At 37.6% G+C, this 21,015-nt stretch overlaps 1 protein-coding gene across 1 annotated transcript; it reads left to right on the forward strand.

Moving 5' to 3' along the window:
* The first annotated feature begins 5,023 nt into the window (after nucleotides 1-5,023).
* On the forward strand, nucleotides 5,024-20,666 carry LOC132111734 (asparagine--tRNA ligase, cytoplasmic-like). Its single transcript, XM_059519315.1, has 15 exons — nucleotides 5,024-5,170; nucleotides 10,303-10,385; nucleotides 10,486-10,551; nucleotides 10,745-10,837; nucleotides 10,951-11,040; nucleotides 11,659-11,737; nucleotides 11,893-11,963; nucleotides 12,476-12,562; nucleotides 12,730-12,951; nucleotides 17,236-17,435; nucleotides 17,530-17,665; nucleotides 18,548-18,661; nucleotides 18,750-18,881; nucleotides 19,234-19,365; nucleotides 20,295-20,666. The coding sequence occupies exons 1-15, from the start codon at nucleotides 5,137-5,139 to the stop codon at nucleotides 20,424-20,426; spliced, it is 1,671 nt and encodes a 556-aa protein (XP_059375298.1). The 5' UTR covers nucleotides 5,024-5,136; the 3' UTR covers nucleotides 20,427-20,666.
* Nucleotides 20,667-21,015: the final 349 nt, after the last annotated feature.

Genomic DNA, 21,015 nt, shown 5'->3' on the forward strand with positions numbered 1-21,015 from the left:
CAAAGTAAAAATTCTGTAGGACAGGGGTCTCCAAACTAGATCCTGGAGGGCCAATGTCCTGAAAAGTTTAGCTCCAACTGGCCTTTTTACACATGTACTTGTTGCATAAGGCTATACATTAATAAGCTGTAGCAAGTTTGTTGGAGGAAAGGAAGAGGACAAAGGGGTCGGCTGGACTGCTGACGTATTTATTTAACAAAATATAAATGAAACTTCACAAACACCAAATGGTGACTTCTATTCTGACACGTTGGCACAACACTTTCGGTTTACTCTTTCCGGTTTTGGTTTCCGGTTCGGGTCAGCAGTCCGTCTCTCTCTCGCTTGCTTCCGTCTCTCAGGCGTTTTATACTCTCTCCACGCCAATTACTGGAACAAGAAACAGGTGATGATCATTTTTGCCCAAACCACTCACTTACCGCTCGTCTCCTGATTCTCTCTCCCGCTGCAGACTTCGCTAAACCACGCCCCCCCCCCCGCCACATAAGCGTTTATTGATAAAAATATATATATTTTATGCGTTTTCATTCAAACGTGTTTTTGTTTCAATATAATATTTCAGTTTCTTTGTTTTGTACTGTGTGCAATGAACCTGATACTTACTGTCTTTCATGTTGCTGTTTTTTCTTTTTTTGGGAATGTTGTAAATAATTTCCTCTTTTTAATATCTTAAACAGAATTTTATTTGGTTAGGTTTAAATTTCTTAAAAGCACTCGAGACCAGTGAGTGGCACAGGTTTTGCGAATTATCAGTAACTCCACTGGCCTCTCTCTCTCTGTTCCCACGACTCTCTGCCTTGCCCCTCCCATCACAGTATGTTAAAATTTTTAAAGGTTAAAATAGATAGCTTTTAAATGTCAAAGTCTCTCTCTCTCTCTGCTTGCTCCCATAGTCAGAGGTCACTACAGCTGAATAATCTGCACAGCTGATATGGCACTTTTTATGCAGGATGCCTTTCCTGCTGCAACTCAGCAGTGAGAGTGCATCTTGTGTAACCCCAGTACACTTGCTCACACACACACACACACACACACACACACACACACACACTGTACTATAAAACCGTCTAAATAATGTGCTTATACAGAAATAGTACTGTATGTATAAATTTTTTTTTTGGCAAAATCACATTACATTCATATCTTATTGTTTTACTCATTAGAGGGACAAACTTAAAAAAAACATGGCTTGATCTCTTTGTGTTTTAAGTAGATGTTTGTCCAAGTACAGAAAATAATGTCAGGTCCATGTGAGCACATTTCTGCACTTTTAATGCAAATATAAGAATTAATGCAACAGTCATTTAGAAAAATTCAACATTCGTATGGATTTATATGGATACACCTGCAATTATTTAATAATTGTCCATTATATTTCCAGACTAGAGTCATGCGAGGGACTGTTTTTTTAATCCTGCTCCCACTTAATTTCTAATGTTATATATCATTTTTGCACAACGGGGAACTGCTATAAATGATTGCTTTCTATTCACTTTCATTTCTGATTTCATGATCACATGCACTCTGTTTAAATGGAGAACATCTTTACGAGGTCAGATATTTTTCAATAAGCACAGGATACGTTGAGCACTTGTCAGTCATTAATTTCTCCTTAACCTGTTAACAGAAAATCTGACTCCTGCAGCTCGTGTTGGATGAAGGGTTGTCAAGGATGCATTTTTTTCACTACTTTAAAACTGTTGCCATGGGTTGATTTCCCCCATGGATTAAAGTTTGAAATATTGCATTTGAATAAAATGCTACATAATAATCATTCTACATGATAAAACTTCATTAGATGTAAAGTTTTGTGAAAGAGGGCCACTGGTAGGAACCCCTTGAGCTGTGTTTATGATCAATGTGCAAAACAGTTTAGGTATGGAAATGACATATTTTGAGTTTTGATATTTCATCTCCTTGGAATTTTAAGGTTATTACGGAGCCCCACACATGACATGCAAGAAAAAATGTACAAATTGTTTACACAATTTGCTAATGCTGGGTACACACCAAAAGATAATAGGGCCGATTTTCCGTTAAGCGTGTCTGAACCTGATCGGAAGAACGTTGGAGCCGCCCCGATCACAAATCGTAAATATTCAGCATCTATAATATTTACGATCAGAAATCCTGACGGAAGATGGAAGCAGTCATGGCGCAACACAAAGTGAAATTGATGTGGACAGCAGAGATAGAGGATCAGCTTGTTGATTTGTGGCAACAGCATGAATGTTTATACAACGTGTAGGGTATAAAATCATTCCAAACACTATCATTGCAGTTTCTTCCTGCATATCATCCGCCATTCTTATTTTGCGAGATTTCATGTGTTCATAGTTGATACTCTGGTTGAAAATCTATGGTGCCCGTAAGGTGACTTGTTTGGTTAACTTAGTTTTGTCGTGGCCACGACATAATAACTCGTGGGAACGTGATAATATGTTGTGGCCACAAGATATTAACTCGTGGGAATGTCATATTAACTCGTGGGAACGTGATATTATGTCATGGCCACAAGATCATTTTGTCGAGGTAAAGACATCCTTATGTCGTGGCCTCGAGATGCTATGTTGAGGGAACGACATTCATTTCTCGTGACCACGACTTGTTATGTTGAAAGAATGTACAAATAATGTATGTAATCTATGTATAAATAATACAATAATTTCTTAATTCAAAATAAAAAATTAATGAATCCATCTCTGATAATCACCGGTTGCTATGATCACGCAGGATTGTTCACACATTAAACTCGTCTGGTTGTTCCAATGATTCACTCAGCAGTCCGGACTAGAAGATTTGGTAGCTTTGCTGAATAGTTGGATTCAATGATAGCTGTTCTAAATTCCCTATGTGGGTTTATAGTGGAAGGACTATTATTATGAATGTGTGCCGCTAGTTTATGTGAGTTCCGCTATTCCGGTTTCACTTTCATTTTCAATAGCTGATTGCTCCGCCATTTTCATCAGGTGTTAATGTGCGTGATTGAATGTACAACCCGAATTCCGGAAAAGTTGGGACGTTTTTTAAATTTTAATAAAATGAAAACTAAAAGACTTTCAAATCACATGAGCCAATATTTTATTCACAATAGAACATAGATAACATAGCAAATGTTTAAACTGAGAAAGTTTACAATTTTATGCACAAAATGAGCTCATTTCAATTTTGATTTCTGCTACAGGTCTCAAAATAGTTGGGACGGGGCATGTTTACCATGGTGTAGCATCTCCTTTTCTTTTCAAAACAGTTTGAAGACGTCTGGGCATTGAGGCTATGAGTTGCTGGAGTTTTGCTGTTGGAATTTGGTCCCATTCTTGCCTTATATAGATTTCCAGCTGCTGAAGAGTTCGTGGTCGTCTTTGACGTATTTTTCGTTTAATGATGCGCCAAATGTTCTCTATAGGTGAAAGATCTGGACTGCAGGCAGGCCAGGTTAGCACCCGGACTCTTCTACGACGAAGCCATGCTGTTGTTATAGCTGCAGTATGTGGTTTTGCATTGTCCTGCTGAAATAAACAAGGCCATCCCTGAAATAGACGTTGTTTGGAGGGAAGCAAATGTTGCTCTAAAACCTTTATATACCTTTCAGCATTCACAGAGCCTTCCAAAACATGCAAGCTGCCCATACCGTATGCACTTATGCACCCCCATACCATCAGAGATGCTGGCTTTTGAACTGAACGCTGATAACATGCTGGAAGGTCTCCCTCCTCTTTAGTCCGGAGGACACGGCGTCCGTGATTTCCAACAAGAATGTCAAATTTGGACTTGTCTGACCATAAAACACTATTCCACTTTGAAATAGTCCATTTTAAATGAGCCTTGGCCCACAGGACACGACGGCGCTTCTGGACCATGTTCACATATGGCTTCCTTTTTGCATGATAGAGCTTTAGTTGGCATCTGCTGATGGCACGGCGGATTGTGTTTACCGACAGTGGTTTCTGAAAGTATTCCTGGGCCCATTTAGTAATGTCATTGACACAATCATGCCGATGAGTCATGCAGTGTCGTCTGAGAGCCCGAAGACCACGGGCATCCAATAAAGGTCTCCGGCCTTGTCCCTTACGCACAGAGATTTCTCCAGTTTCTCTGAATCTTTTGATGATGTTATGCACTGTAGATGATGAGATTTGCAAAGCCTTTGCAATTTGATGTTGAGGAACATTGTTTTTAAAGTTTTCCACAATTTTTTTACGCAGTCTTTCACAGATTGGAGAGCCTCTGCCCATCTTTACTTCTGAGAGACTCTGCTTCTCTAAGACAAAGCTTTTATAGCTTATCATGTTACAGACCTGATATCAATTAACTTAATTAATCACTAGATGTTCTCCCAGCTGAATCTTTTCAAAACTGCTTGCTTTTTTAGCCATTTGTTGCCCCCGTGCCAACTTTTTTGAGACCTTTAGCAGGCATTAAATTTTAAATGAGCTAATTAAGTGGATAAAAGTGTAAAATTTCTCAGTTTAAACATTTGCTACGTTATCTATGTTCTATTGTGAATAAAATATTGGCTCATGTGATTTGAAATTCCTTTAGTTTTCATTTTATTAAAATTTAAAAAACGTCACAACTTTTCCGGAATTCGGGTTGTAAGTTTATTTAATCATTCCTGATTATAGGTCAGCTATGTTTATTTTGTTGTTGTGTTTAAATATTCAGCTTGTGTAATCGAACCTTGCATTGTTTATAATGTTGTTATATTTAAGATAGACCGTGATTCAAATATGTATGCTCACTACCGTTATGAAATACAAAGGAGGATTCTTAAAGAAGAATTACAAGCAGTAGGAAGGCAGGAATTTAATAACCAGCTTATTAAATGATGGTCCAAATTCAAGAAAACAAATGCACGCAGTCATGAGATTTATTAAGAATAGTGGGTTTTGTAATAGGATATAGGAGGGTTATTCATTCTTTTCACACTCCATCACAGTAGATGGCGTTCGCAAGTTGGTTCGCAACCCGCTATTAAATCAAAGAAGAAGAATAAGTTACGCCCCCTTTTTTGTTACGCCCTTTTCCTGAAGTCGATCCCAGCAGCTCGTGCGCGAGAGTTTAGTACGTGGCAAAAGGCGAGACGGCAGGACTCAACCCGAACTGGACTAAACTCTGAGGTCTATAAAGCGCAACATGGCAGACGAGGGCGTCGGTCAGATGTCAATCAGTGAGTTCGATGATAATAATGACATTGTATAAGCTGCATATTGTCTGCAGGGTTGCGTCAGATCATGCTGTCCTGTTGTTACTTTATCCACCATATTTTTCAACGTGGAAGTAACGTTAAGTTGTTTTCTTTGAATGTGCGACATCCAATTCATTAGACGCTAATTTATCCACTGTATCTTTCCTGTAAGAGTGGGCGAGACCTTTTGTACAGGGTTTTTGCGAGCAATAAAAGTCACTAAACGGATTTGGGGGAAAAATGAAGGTCTTAACATTAAAAATCACAAAATGTATTTCTACAGGCATTACAATTTTTTTGTAAATGGTTTGGAAGAAAAAAAATATTAGCACTTTATTTTGAATAGCGTCTTGATAATGAGGCGCGGATTAACGCACGTGCTTGTCTAGACTGCAGCCAATGGGCCCCACGCGTGCAGGGGCCTCGGACTGGCCAGACTATTTTTTATTTTATTTTAAATTTACTTAAACGAACGAAAAAACACCCTCAATGGCACATAAGGAACATTAAAGAAGCATTCGTTGGAGAGCGTCTGACAAAATGTATGTATTGTATTGTAGAATGCCCGCAGAGAATTAGCGCGATCGTTAAAATCGAAACCAAAAGTAAAGTGGACATTTTGATTTTAATACCAGTTTGAATTTTTGAAATTAAGTTGTGTGTATGTAGAAGTTTATGATTAACACTTAAAATTGATTGCCAGGTCAACAGAGAAGTATAGAAATTCTACATTGATAAAAAAAAAAATGTGCTGGTATCGGATTGAATCGGTATCGGCAGATACTCAGAAATTTCGGTATCTGATTGGTTCTGAAAAAATGATATCGTTGCATCCCTAATTTGGACATGTAGGAACAAAGCTAAGAGCAGATAATGTAATTGAATAAAGTCAGAAAGAAATTGTGTAGTGCAATTCGAGTCTCGGGCCGGCAATACCATGACCCACAACTGCTCCCCGGGCGGCGCAACATATGTGGCTGCCCACTGCTCCGGGTGTGTGTTCACGGTATATGTGTGTGTGTGTGTGTGTGCACTTTGGATGGGTTAAATGCAGAGCACCAATTCTGAGTATGGGTCACCATATTAAGTTGTATGTCACTTCAATTTCACTTTCAATTTCAGTGAGAATGACTGTAAATTATTTTATTACATTTGTTGTAAATGAAGATAGGTAATGATTAATAATTTATTGACAGTAACAGTCACACCAATCGAGGCTCATGCAGCCAGTCTGTGTTAAAGAGTGATTCTCATGGAGAAATCAAAACATATGAGCGCAACAGAACAGACAAAGAAACTCACTAGACAAACATACTATTATAAAAATTGAGTTTGTATATTTGTAACATATCATAGTCTAGTTAAACATCATGAGTGGCCAAGAGAGTGCTGATTCCCAACTATCAGCACAATTGCACATTTGACATTGATTTTATTCCCTCTATAAATGAGTAATAATCATAAACTAATCTCCGAGTAGCACACAGCAGTGTTTCATATATGTCACGTTACATGATTTAACTGATTTGCTAAGGAAATTTGGCTTTTATGGAGGAATGAAAGCGCATCGCTGCAAAGGGGAGAGGAATGGGGCACAATAATCGTTTTATCTCGATTATTGGATTTTTATAAACGTTGGAGGCCAAAATCGAATCGTTTTTTTTTTTTCGATTAATTGCACAGCCTAACTGCATGCACGTGTCCATTAAGTCCACAAGACCGTAAGGTATCCCATTTGTCATTTTAGGGTTCAGAAGGGTGCTAACGAACGCCCCTTTGCAGCTGTTATGCATCCTCGATCCGCATTTCTGCCGAGCCCACACTGGGACGAGCTCTGCGGCAGACTTCTACCCAACAGTCAAAGCGGCATTACGTCACTAAAGTGCAGACTCAGGGGAAGATTGTGAGGGTTTCACAAAAGTGCAGACTTTTATTAAAGTATATGGTGTTATCACAGTATTGAAATTTAGTTTGTTTGGTAATAATACAGTATAGCAGGTTAAATTACTTTTTCTTACTAGACTTTAAAAAACATTTAACATTTAGATAAATTAAAGATTTAATTACAATAAAACAATACAGAGAAAATATAAAGTTAAGTTTTACACAGATTAAAGTGCAAAAGAACTATTACAACCCGAATTCCGGAAAAGTTGGGACGTTTTTTAAATTTTAATAAAATGAAAACTAAAGGAATTTCAATTCACAATAGAACATAGATAACGTAGCAAATGTTTAAACTGAGAAATTTTACACTTTTATCCACTTAATTAGCTCATTTAAAATTTAATGCCTGCTACAGGTCTCAAAAAAGTTGGCACGGGGGCAACAAATGGCTAAAAAAGCAAGCAGTTTTGAAAAGATTCAGCTGGGAGAACATCTAGTGATTAATTAAGTTAATTGATATCAGGTCTGTAACATGATTAGCTATAAAAGCTTTGTCTTAGAGAAGCAGAGTCTCTCAGAAGTAAAGATGGGCAGAGGCTCTCCAATCTGTGAAAGACTGCGTAAAAAAATTGTGGAAAACTTTAAAAACAATGTTCCTCAACGTCAAATTGCAAAGGCTTTGCAAATCTCATCATCTACAGTGCATAACATCATCAAAAGATTCAGAGAAACTGGAGAAATCTGTGCGTAAGGGACAAGGCCGGAGACCTTTATTGGATGCCCGTGGTCTTCGGGCTCTCAGACGACACTGCATCACTCATCGGCATGATTGTGTCAATGACATTACTAAATGGGCCCAGGAATACTTTCAGAAACCACTGTCGGTAAACACAATCCGCCGTGCCATCAGCAGATGCCAACTAAAGCTCTATCATGCAAAAAGGAAGCCATATGTGAACATGGTCCAGAAGCGCCGTCGTGTCCTGTGGGCCAAGGCTCATTTAAAATGGACTATTTCAAAGTGGAATAGTGTTTTATGGTCAGACGAGTCCAAATTTGACATTCTTGTTGGAAATCACGGACGCCGTGTCCTCCGGGCTAAAGAGGAGGGAGACCTTCCAGCATGTTATCAGCGTTCAGTTCAAAAGCCAGCATCTCTGATGGTATGGGGGTGCATAAGTGCATACGGTATGGGCAGCTTGCATGTTTTGGAAGGCTCTGTGAATGCTGAAAGGTATATAAAGGTTTTAGAGCAACATATGCTTCCCTCCAAACAACATCTATTTCAGGGAAGGCCTTGTTTATTTCAGCAGGACAATGCAAAACCACATACTGCAGCTATAACAACAGCATGGCTTCGTCGTAGAAGAGTCCGGGTGCTAACCTGGCCTGCCTGCAGTCCAGATCTTTCACCTATAGAGAACATTTGGCGCATCATTAAACGAAAAATACGTCAAAGACGACCACGAACTCTTCAGCAGCTGGAAATCTATATAAGGCAAGAATGGGACCAAATTCCAACAGCAAAACTCCAGCAACTCATAGCCTCAATGCCCAGACGCCTTCAAACTGTTTTGAAAAGAAAAGGAGATGCTACACCATGGTAAACATGCCCTGTCCCAACTATTTTGAGACCTGTAGCCGAAATCAAAATTGAAATGAGCTCATTTTGTGCATAAAATTGTAAACTTTCTCAGTTTAAACATTTGCTATGTTATCTATGTTCTATTGTGAATAAAATATTGGCTCATGTGATTTGAAAGTCTTTTAGTTTTCATTTTATTAAAATTTAAAAAACGTCCCAACTTTTCCGGAATTCGGGTTGTAAGACTAATAGGTATCACAATAAGATATCATTAGTTAACCTTAGTGAACACATACACACCGTGAACACATGCCCGGAGCTGCAGCGCCCGGGGAGCAGTTGGTGGTTTGGTGCCTTGCTCAAGTGCACCTCAGTCGTGGTATTGAAGGTGGAGAGAGCTGTACATGCACTCCCCCCCACCTACAATTCCTGCCGGCCCAAGATTCGAACTCACAACCCTTCGATTGGGAGTTCTCGACTCGCAATTAATCTTTGCTGAAAAAGCTTTTTGATTTTTTTGTTTTTTGTTTTGTTTACATGATTTGATATCAAAATAATGGACAAATGTTGTGTTTTGTGGCTTAAACAGCCGCGGATCAGTAGCAGACTGCAAACGTGTCCTGTGTGAAAGCACAATGAGTCAGTGCTGCTTCAGCACCACACATATGTAACGCACACGGACTGCATACGCACTGCAGATGGATTATATGTGAAACAGGCGTTGAGCTTTAAAGCATTTTATCAATGGAGCATGCTCTGCTGGACAAACTACGTAATTACACCATTTACAAGCACTTTATCTGTGTTTTGTAAAAAAAAAGTTAATATCAGTGAGATAACGGGCGCATATTCGCCGATACCAATGTGTCTGAGACAGGCTTATAACAACTGATAAAATCGTAGATTTTACTCTTGGAGCAAAAATTTTGGAATCTTAAATTTGGAACTGACACAGCCGTTATTTTTAAGATTTTCTCTTAAATCGGCAAGTTATGAGCTACTTTTAGCCTGTTTTGTGAATATGAGCCTAGTTGTGTTATATATATATATATATATATATATATATATATATATATATATATATATAATATATATATATATAGGTGAAAAATAAGGCTGCACTGTACTACATGTACTGTATTTATATATACTTCAGTACACCCCACATTATGAATGTTATTCAATGTACCACCAATAATGTATTTATATAGGTCAATATAATACATAAATACACTAATGTGGTATAAATTTTTCTATCACTGTACTACACTAATATTGATATTTTAGCATTCTACAACAATACTGTACTCGTATACATAATTATACACACCAGCACAGGTTAAATTTAATCAGTCTCTGCAGAGGGTTGCACCAGAATATGCTGATCAATATTTCATCTATACACTGATGTTATATTTAGTATTAAATTAACAAAAGCTTATATGTTCAATATGGCACTTTGTTTTTAAATATAACCGTTGCACATTTTCGTAAATGAATACATTAAAGAGCAGTATCAGTGCCCTAGGTAGCACACTAAAGCACACTAGAAAGGACCTGAGCCCTTTCCATAAGTGATGTCAACTCTGGTTCTGCATGTAAAATGGTGAAATGTTAAAGCTGATGTTGTTTGTTCCTCCAGAAGAGCTGTATGTGTCTGAAACACAGGGCAGTGATGTGGATGGAGATGGATCAGAGCAGAAGCCCTTTCAAACTGCACTCAAGGTGCTTGATTCGTTTAATTTTCTCATGAACTACAGTTTAAATGATGATTCAGATTATTTTCTGTATTTGTTTTCTTAAATGTTCTCTGTAATCTTTTCAGGCACTGTTGTTTGCTGGAAAAGAACCTTTTCCAGTGATTTATGTGGACTCACAGAAGGAAGGAGAGGTGTGAAATCTGCAAATAACACTAACCAATAACTAGCAGCAGGCAACAAGAATATACATCACAAAGTTATTTGACAAAAAGAGCTGGAACATTGAATTACACGATTAATAATAACTTGCCAAGGTTTCATAGGAATAAAAATGTACCTAATATTTTAACCTTTTGTTTTAACATGGTTTGTTTGTGTTGATAGCGTTGGGCTGTTATCTCGAAGACTCAAATGAAGAACACAAAGAAGCTCCTTAATAGAGAGCAAATGAAGGGTGACAGCAAAGATAAGAAGGAGGTACTGTAATTCATCTGCCCTTTATAGACCCAGAATTCCTGTCCAGTAAACCTAGCTCCATGTCAGGGTCCTGTATGTCTGTTTTGACCTCTGTCTGATCTCATGACTGACAGGCTGAAGATGCTGAACGCAGAGAGAAGAATCTGGAAGAAGCTAAAAACATCGTCATCAAGAACGACCCCAGCCTTCCTGAACCCAAAACCGTGAGTTTTTCCTGAATTACATGCTGAATATAATATTGACTGTATAACAGCACTGAGTTATTATGCTTTTATGTAAAGCACTTTGAGCTGCATTTTATACACTAAAGGTGCTGTATGAACAGTTTATTATTATTATTATACAGAGTGAGAATGGGTAGGTGGTAGGGGCTGTAATTGATATAATTTATAAACAAAATGAAATGGTTCTTAACATTTGGGAACAAATTCTAATACTGATTTGTGATTACTATCAAAGGGGAAATGTTAAATGTAGCCATTTTAGATTTACATTTATAAGTTTAGCAGATGCTTTAATCCAAAGCCACTCTAAGAAAGGAACAAAACAATTTGACATTTTAAAAGTTGTGGGGCATAAAATTTGTCAATGAATTTGAAATCTATTCTGAATTGTGCAGTCGTTGCATTCATACAACATAAATATCCACATCATGGCACATAACAGCATTTTTTTTATTCTGGCTGACAACGTAGTTGGTTTCAATGGTTTACATGGCTAATATTTTCATGTAAATGTAGCTAGTGAAGCCGATATGAACCTGAGCTGATATGAAAGTGTTCCTCTTTATCAGTTTCTCTGGTTTATTTTATCATATTCAGGTGAAAATTAATAAGCTGGAGGCGCTCAGAGAGCAGAGGGTGAAGGTGTTTGGTTGGGTCCATCGGTTACGCAGACAAGGTGAGAAGGTTTATTTTTTCTTTCACCAAACAAGCCTGAAATGACCATCCAGAATTACTCAGCAGTTTTTTTTTAAATGGGTCCAGTCAGTTAGTGTCAATGAAAATGATGAAAATATAGTTTGTTTTAAAATAGGTTTGCACATGTTTTCTCAGGAAAGAACCTCCTGTTTATTGTGCTGCGCGATGGAACTGGTTTCCTGCAGTGTGTTCTCACGGATAAACTGGTACTTTTGTTTGTTGTTGATCCTGCTGGTTATCAAAACATGTAGTTATTTATAATTAAGGCTGGGAAATTCCCTAATAATAATGAAAAACCCTAAATGATAACTGAAATCATCTAAAATGTTTATATTTTATATATATATATATATTATTAAATTAAAATATATATATTTTTTAATTCATGCATTTAGCAGACGCTTTTATCCAAAGTGACTTACAGGGCATTCAGGCCAAATTTTTTTACCTAACATGTGTTCCCTGGGAATCGAACCCACAACCTTGCACTACTAACATAATGCTTTACCACTTGAGCCACATAAAATTATTACAAAGTTTATTCATAAAATAATATATTAAAATAATTAAAAATATATAAATATATATTCTTCAGAATTTTGATAACATTTGATGGGACTTTTTTGTTCTATTTTCCAAAAAAGTCATTTTTAATGAATGCAAGTAAAAGTACATTCTAGCTAAAAAAGTCTCTGAGATGACTCTGTCTTGTTTGCAGTGTCAGTGTTATAATGGACAGGTGTTGTCTACGGAGAGCACTGTAGCTCTGTATGGAACCGTGAAACCTGTTCCTGAGGGCAAACAGGTGAGAAAAAATTTAACTGATTAGGTAATTAATATTAATATGATTTTAATTGAATGTAATATTAATTACCTATAGTTCATCTAGCAATTAAGGCTCTGTCAATATTTACTTATCCTCAAATCTTTGTCATATGGTATCTAAACGTTTCTTTTGTTTGTTTTGAAAAGGCTCCAGGCGGCCATGAGCTGCACTGTGATTTCTGGGAGCTGATCGGTCTCGCTCCGGCGGGCGGCGCTGATAACCTGCTGAACGAGGAGTCTGATGTGGATGTGCAGCTGAACAACAGGCACATGATGATCCGTGGGGAAAATGTCTCCAAGATCCTGAAAGTCCGATCTGCGGTCACGCAGTGTTTCCGGGATCATTTCTTCAGCCGGGGTTACTGCGAGGTCATTCCTTAAGCTATGTGTTAAAGCAGCAGTTCTTAATCCTGGTCCTCGTGATATTTTACATGTCTCTTTTGTTTAATACACCTGATTCAGTCACCAGCTCGTTAGAAGTGAGTTCAATGAATGAACGAACTGTGTTCCGATTGGCAGGGTCCCTACACATATTTGCAGCAGCAATATTCTGACATGCTCACAGCAGCATGTTGTAGATGTATTGGCCAGTAACAAGTGTCGGTACTTGCTCTGCCGCAGCAACGTAGCGGATCTATTCCGCCAAGACCAAATACATTAACATTGTCATGTACATTACCATGCCTATTCCTCCGATAGTTATCAGGACAGAACTCAATTTAATTGAGGGCAGATTTTCCATCCATTAATTATATGTAGCCCCAACTCATAAAAAACAAAACAAATTCATACAAGGAAGTTGAATTGAGTTAAGCCAACTCCATTTGATCAAATATACTTTTTCAGTTCTCATATACATATCAGTTCTCAGAGCTCAAATACACACACAGCAATCCAATCGTGTAGAGTATCTCACGTAAAAACACTCGGTTCTCAATTAAGTGAACTTAAACTTGTGGGTGAAAACTGAACGTGTCAGTATTACATTAATGCCTTCCGTCTTAAAGGGACAGTATTCCTACTTAAGTACCTATCCTTGTCATTAAAGTTAACCAACAAAAGCTGTTAAATACATTTACAAATGTTAAGTTAACAAAGTATTTGAAAAAATGAATAAAAGTTTAATTTGTATCTCTTTCGTATTTTCGTATCTGGTGCAGAATAGCATATAAACAATAAGAAACAACTTGTAAAACCCAGTCCAGATTAGCAGCAGGTACAGTATAAAATCAGAAAAAGTTATTGTTTAGGAAAATGATCATATCTGCCTTCTCAGGCAGGATACGTGAGCATTCTGGACAGATAGTATCTCCTGCTGTGGAGAAAATAAGTTTGCTGGGTGTAGAAGCTTAAACCCATAAATGGAAGAAAGAAGAGGCAGCGGAGGATGGTCGGTGCAGCACGTTAAAGATGGGGCACACATTTATTTCTACTCCAAAAACTCGGAGGTGCTTTATCATGTTCGACGTGCACACTCCTATGCACGAAACAATCTTGCCACAAATGTTGCAATTTGCTGAGATTTTGTTCTGTTTAGAAAAGTGTAGCCACCCTTTGGACCGCCGACACACGCTATCCATGTTCGACTCACTCTGTTATGCCAACACTTCCGGTGGACTTCTTTGTTGGTGTTCAGCGGTTTATTCTTCCAGTCGGCAGACTGTGAATCGAAATTAGCAATTGATATGTAAACATTAAAAAACATTATTTTGAACTATTCCGGGAAAATCGCAAAGCTAGTCCCGGTTCCAATCAATACTTGATACCCAAGCCTATTCAAAGGGGAATTAGTCGAATGGCACAAACCATAAGAGAATAACACAAAATGTGCAAAGTGGGGGGTCGCGAGGACCGTGATTTAAGAACTGCTGTGTTAAAAATTATTAATTAAAAAAATTATCAGACCATACCTGATGCAGATGAATTTGTTTCTTCATCAGCTATGGAGAAATTTAGCATTATATCACTTGCTCACCAATGGATCATCTGCTGTGAATGGGTGCCGTCAGAATAGTCCAAACAGCTGATAAAAGCATCTCAATAGTCCACAAGTAATCCACATGACTCCAGTCCATAAGTTAATGGCTTTTGAAGACAAAAGATGCTTGTTTTTTAAGAAACAAGTCCATCATTAAGGTGTCTCCTGTATTTGACACACCGTGAATTCTAGTGTGAAGGCGCATGACTCGCGTTGCTTTGCTGATATAAATTATGAATAGAGCTTGCCGTAGCAGTGCAGATTGCTTCAGAAACCCTCCACCTTCCCCAGCTCCACCTGTATAGATCTTCTACGAGGTGATTCATTTATGCTATGGGGTTATTTCATGTATGTTATATTTGCAGCAGCCATATTCTGACATGCTCACAGCAGCATGTTGTAGATGTATTGGCCAGTAACAAGTGTCGGTACTTGCTCTGCCGCAGCAACGTAGCGGATCTATTCCGCCAAGACCAAATACATTAACATTGTCATGTACATTACCATGCCTATTCCTCCGATAGTTATCAGGACAGAACTCAATTTAATTGAGGGCAGATTTTCCATCCATTAATTATATGTAGCCCCAACTCATAAAAAAAAAAAAAAAAAAAACTAATTCATACAAGGAAGTTTAATTGAGTTGAGCCAACTCCATTTGATCAAATATACTTCTTCAGTTCTCATATACATATCAGTTCTCAGAGCTCAAATACACACACAGCAATCCAATCGTGTAGAGTATCTCACGTAAAAACACTCGGTTCTCAATTAAGTGAACTTAATCTTGTGGGTGAAAACTGAACGTGTCAGTATTACATTAATGCCTTCCGTCTTAAAGGGACAGTATTCCTACTTAAGTACCTATCCTTGTCATTAAAGTTAACCAACATAAGATGTTAAATACATTTGCAAATGTTAAGTTAACAATGTATTTGAAAAAAAAAGTTTAATTTGTATCTCTTTCGTATTTGTCTTAGGGTGTACTCACACTAGGCACGGTTGCCATGAACCGGGCCCGAATACGATTGTCCCCCCTCCCCACTCCCCCTATGGCCTGCACTCACATAGGGTTTCAGCATTCATGCCAGAGCACGCTTACGTCATTATGGTGCGCGACGGTTTCGGGATAAACAGGAAGAGCGGCGCTCTCTGAACACAATGGAGTCCATCGCTCTGTTTTCTTTGTGAATAATTTTGTGTTGTTTGGTCCACAGCCCTCTCACAGCCTGCTGTTAAACAGATGTGTCGCCTTAGTGGCGCGAAAATTTTCACGTAATCGTGCTGCTCGTATGAGGAGGTTTGCAAGGTACCAGCTGGAGCGTCGCAAAACCGTGACGCCACGCGTCCTGTTCCGTGCTCCAGCACGGTTAGCGCTCACACTGCATGCGTACCGTGCCCGAGTCCTACTGAACCGTGCTCTGGCCCACCTCTTCCAAGCGGGCCAGGGCCGGCCAATCGAGCCGCGCCCAGGCACGGTATGGAGCACTCACACTAGTCAAACGAACCGCGCTTTGGTGGTCAAACGCACTTTTCACTACTGTTAAACAGATCATCCATACAAAAATGAAAATTGTCAATTTATTCAAGTTTTTCCAAATTCAATCCTTGAATTAAATTTATCATAAGTTTAATTGATTTGGTTTAAAGAGAGAAGAATTAATGATAATTTTTGTTTAAAAAAACTACATATAAAATAGCTACCAAAATAAATTTTGGTAACTGCAGTTTGACTAAAATAATGAAAAGTATTAAGCATTTATGTCTCAAGATAAAGACTAAGACTAAATCAAAAAAGCCTGTCAAAATTAACTCTGGCATGCCATGTGCATCCATATTAAAACATCCCTCACACGGCTCCAGAGGGTGAATACAGGCCTCCTGTAGCGAATCCTAGTGTATTTGTAAGTAAAATATCCATATTTCAAACGTAATAAGCCCTTTTCTCTCACTTCTGGTTACACATCCTCACATCCTGTCATATGCACAAGCAATTCCGGCAGATGACATAGGAGGTATGTGTAGTGTGCGCACCTCTGAGATATGCTTGTTTTGAGTCACATTTATGCTGAAATATAGAAAATTCTTAAGGGTTCACAAACTTTCAGGCAGCACTGTATATATATATATATATATATAATATACACAGACATCAGTCTGGAGAGTAAAGTAAAAAATTGACTAGCCAATGGGCTATTACAGTATATACGTAAATAGAGGGTGCTTGCTCTCTGCATATTTCTCTCCTGATTCAGACCAGATGACTTTCACTGGAGGAAGTGATATTATGGAAGGAGGCCTTGTATTGTTGGGTTAGAAGTTAAACCTAAATTGTGGATTTGTTTCTTATAAACACAGCTTTTGGCTTCACAAGACGTTAACTGATGGATTGCAGTCGTTTGGATTATTGTGATGTTTTTATCAGCTGTTTGGACTCTCATTCTGATGGCACCCATTAACTGCAGAGAATCCTTTGATAAACAAGTGATGCAAAATTTATCGAAATCTGATGAAGAAAACAAACTTATCAAAATCTTGGATGGCCTGAGAATGAGTACATTTTTAGCTAATTTTCATTTTTTAGGTGAACTATTTCTAATTAGGTATTGAAGAATCTCATTTTGAGGCACAAGATGTTGCTTATTAAACTCAGGTTTGTTTGTCTTAATCTTCAGATAACTCCGCCCACTCTGGTGCAGACACAGGTGGAGGGCGGCTCCACCCTCTTCAGTCTCAACTACTTTGGTGAGAATGCGTATCTGACGCAGTCTTCTCAGCTGTACCTGGAGACCTGCATCCCTGCACTGGGCGACACCTTCTGCATCGCCCAGTCATACCGCGCTGAGCAGTCGCGCACCCGCAGACACCTGTCTGAGTGAGTCTGGCACCATTGACAATATTCATTCAAACAGGCAGAAGTATGCAAGAGTAATGTGCCTCTGTGTATGCATGTGTTTGTGTGTTTTCAGGTACACCCACATTGAGGCTGAGTGTCCCTTCATGACGTATGAAGACCTTCTGAACAGGTTGGAGGATCTGGTGTGTGACGTGGTTGACAGGGTCCTGAAGTCTCCTGTCGCGCAGCTGCTCTACGACCTCAACCCGGTACGACCCCTGGCACACAAGGGCATCATATGTTTGAGCATAACAGTCATGGAAAACCTGGATTATGTTGTTCAGGCCTGTAAAATTCATGGAAATCAAGTTCATTATAGAGGATTTTCATTTGTATAGTTAATGTAAAATATATTGATCTGGTGTCAAGTAAAATCATCTCACTAAATCACTCAAACCGGTTCATTAATTGGTCTGATTTAACTAAAAAAAAAAAAAAAGAAAAAAGTCTCAAAACAATGTTATTTTAGTTTATTCAATGTACTATTACAGAGTTTAAAATGTTTAGGATTTTTCACTTTTTTTTTATTTGTTTTTTTGAGTTTTGTGCAAAACGCATTTCATTTTAGGTTTCATTTCAGCTTTAAATGAAAATTAGAAATGTTACCATGGCAACGGACTGAAATAAAATATTTTTTGTCTTTTATTTTATTTCAGTTAAGATCCATTATATATTTTTTGTTTTACTTCACGGTAACACTTTTGTGACAATTGACTGGATAGGTCATGGAAATTTATCAAAGTATGGAGGCTCTGGACTTTTCGGTTTTATTCACTTTTATTTCAGTCTTTCAGTCTTTTTTAGTCAAATTTTAGCACTTCAAAATGAAAATTTGTAATGTAGCCTTGGCAGCTGACTAAAACAAAATAATAAAATAGTTTAAAATTAATCGTTTAATGTTTCTTTTTTTTGGCTTATTTCAGTTAACCTTTATTTCAATTTATGTAAATATTATTAAAAGTATATTTATTTTTAGTTAATTATAACAGCATTGTCACAAATGACTAGAAGGGTCACGGAAATTTGTCACCAAGTATGGAGGCTCTGGAATCTGTACAATACATCTATTTTTTTTTTTTAATTTCTTCTAGGACTTCAAGCCTCCCAAACGACCATTCAAGAGGATGAACTACACTGAAGCCATTGAGTGGCTAAAAAAGCACAACATCAAGAAGGATGACGGGACATTTTATGAGTTTGGAGAGGTTTGTTAAATTGAGCCTCGTACGTTATTGCCAAGAGTTCTCACCTACAAACGCTTGGATAATTGGCTATTGTGTGTCATTGCTAAAGGATATCCCAGAAGCCCCTGAGCGACAGATGACTGACACCATTAATGAGACCATTCTGCTGTGTCGTTTCCCTGCTGAGATCAAGTCCTTCTACATGCAGCGCTGCCCTGAAGACCGTCGCCTCACTGAATCGGTCAGGAATTGTCATTAACCAGCCACAAAAAAATATCCAGTAACAACAGATTTTTTTATGCAATCACAGTCAATCAAAACATATATTTGGTGTTTAATCATGCAGTTATGTGGACCAATGGATTCCACTGATGAAAATTAATATGCAAAAGGACAAAAGCCCTGTAACAGTCTCATAAATAAGAAAGAAAACTAAAAAAAAAAAATTAACTTTAATAAAATATAAATAAGCCTTTAGGAAAATGTTTTCACATGCCGGCTGATTTTATCCAGGTCTTTATAAATTAGTCTGTAAGACGAGCAGTATTCAACAGAATTGTGTTATAATTGGCTCATAAGTTTTTGTTTGTCAGGTGGATGTGCTGATGCCCAATGTTGGTGAGATTGTGGGAGGCTCTATGCGTATCTGGGATGCTGAGGAGCTCCTGGAAGGGTATAAGAGAGAGGGAATCGACTCCACACCCTACTATTGGTACACTGACCAGGTAACAGCCTATTGGCTATATTTCATATGCATTGCCATTCAAAAGTTTGGATATATATGTGTTTTATTTATTACCACTTTTTGTTCAGGATGCAAGGATGCATTTAATTGATCAAATGTGACAGTAAAGACATTTATGAAGTTAAATATTTCTATTCATCAAAGAATCCTGAAAAACTAAATGTATCATGGCTTCCCCCAAAATACGAAGCAGGACAACTGTTTTCAACATTGATAAAAATGTGAAATGTTTCTTGAGCAGCTAATCGGCGTATTAGAATGATTTCTGAAGAATCATGTGACACTGAAGACCGGAGTAATGAAAAATCAACTTTGATCCCAGGAATAAATTACATTTATATATTAACGTAGAAAAGGGTAATTTTAAATGGTAAAATTATTTAGTTGTTTTTACTGTATTTTTGATCAAATAAATGCAGCCTTGCTGAGTAGAAGATATATTTAAAAACCTTAAAATGATCTAACTCTAAAATTATGTAAAAAAAAAAATTCAAAATAGACCGATTCAATCTAATATCTACAATAATTGATTCACAAGTTAACTGTATTAAAATAATATAGTCATGTTTTCAGGAAGAATAGTAAATAATTTTATTTTACATCCACCAGTACAATACATAGGAATAAGCAGCAATATTTCCCTACATGTTTTTACTAAAATATTTTAATCTATGACAATTGCCAGTTGTATGACTTTTTTTTTGGTGATGCAAGCATATTGCTCATTAAATAAATTGAACTAAATTAAATAAATTGATAATTGAAATGGTTTGAAAATGCAATTGAAATGCTACCATTTATCATCTTGGATATTTGATATATTGCCTAGCTCTTTGTCATACCTTTTATATATTCTTTGTCATATTCAGATGTTCCGAATGTAAGCATGTTAATGTTTGTGTGTTGCAGAGGAAGTTTGGCACGTGTCCTCACGGTGGATATGGTCTGGGACTGGAGCGATTCCTTACCTGGCTGCTGAACCGACACCATATCCGTGATGTCTGCCTGTATCCTCGCTTCATTCAGCGCTGCCGACCTTAATTTGTGGACGCGCACATACACACACACACACACACACTGCAAGAGACCAACTATAAAATCAAATCACACTCTTTCATAGCCAGAGACCTAATTTTATATCATGTTCAAAGATCTAATCACTCTTTCTCATTGCCAGAGACCTAATTTTATGTTTAATAAAGATCTAATCAGAAGACAGTTTGGATGATGATTTAGATATGAATTATATCTCTGTAATATTAATCTTTGGCATAATTAGAGGGCACCTTATTGTTCCAAAAGATAAAATGTGTGTCTTCAAAATCTTTTCAGAATTTAATAACCTTCTCTCAGAAAGGACCTTTCATTTTAGCTGATGGCAGCAATTTCATCTTACTTTTCAACCATCTTTCGGTGCAACACTGGCACAATTACTGCCAGTTTTCCTGATAACAGTGGAAACAACTTAAAATGTGCCGTGATTTTTTTCTCATGTGTAAGCGTAATACATTATTCGAAACTGTCAAGGATCTACTTTTATTTACACTTACAAAATCACCCCCCCCCCCCACACACACACACACACATACACAACAAAATATTGAAGGGCCCATATGCAATAGCATTTTTT

Source organism: Carassius carassius, chromosome 31, assembly GCF_963082965.1.
Source record: "Carassius carassius chromosome 31, fCarCar2.1, whole genome shotgun sequence".
In the NCBI taxonomy this organism is placed as follows: domain Eukaryota; kingdom Metazoa; phylum Chordata; class Actinopteri; order Cypriniformes; family Cyprinidae; genus Carassius; species Carassius carassius.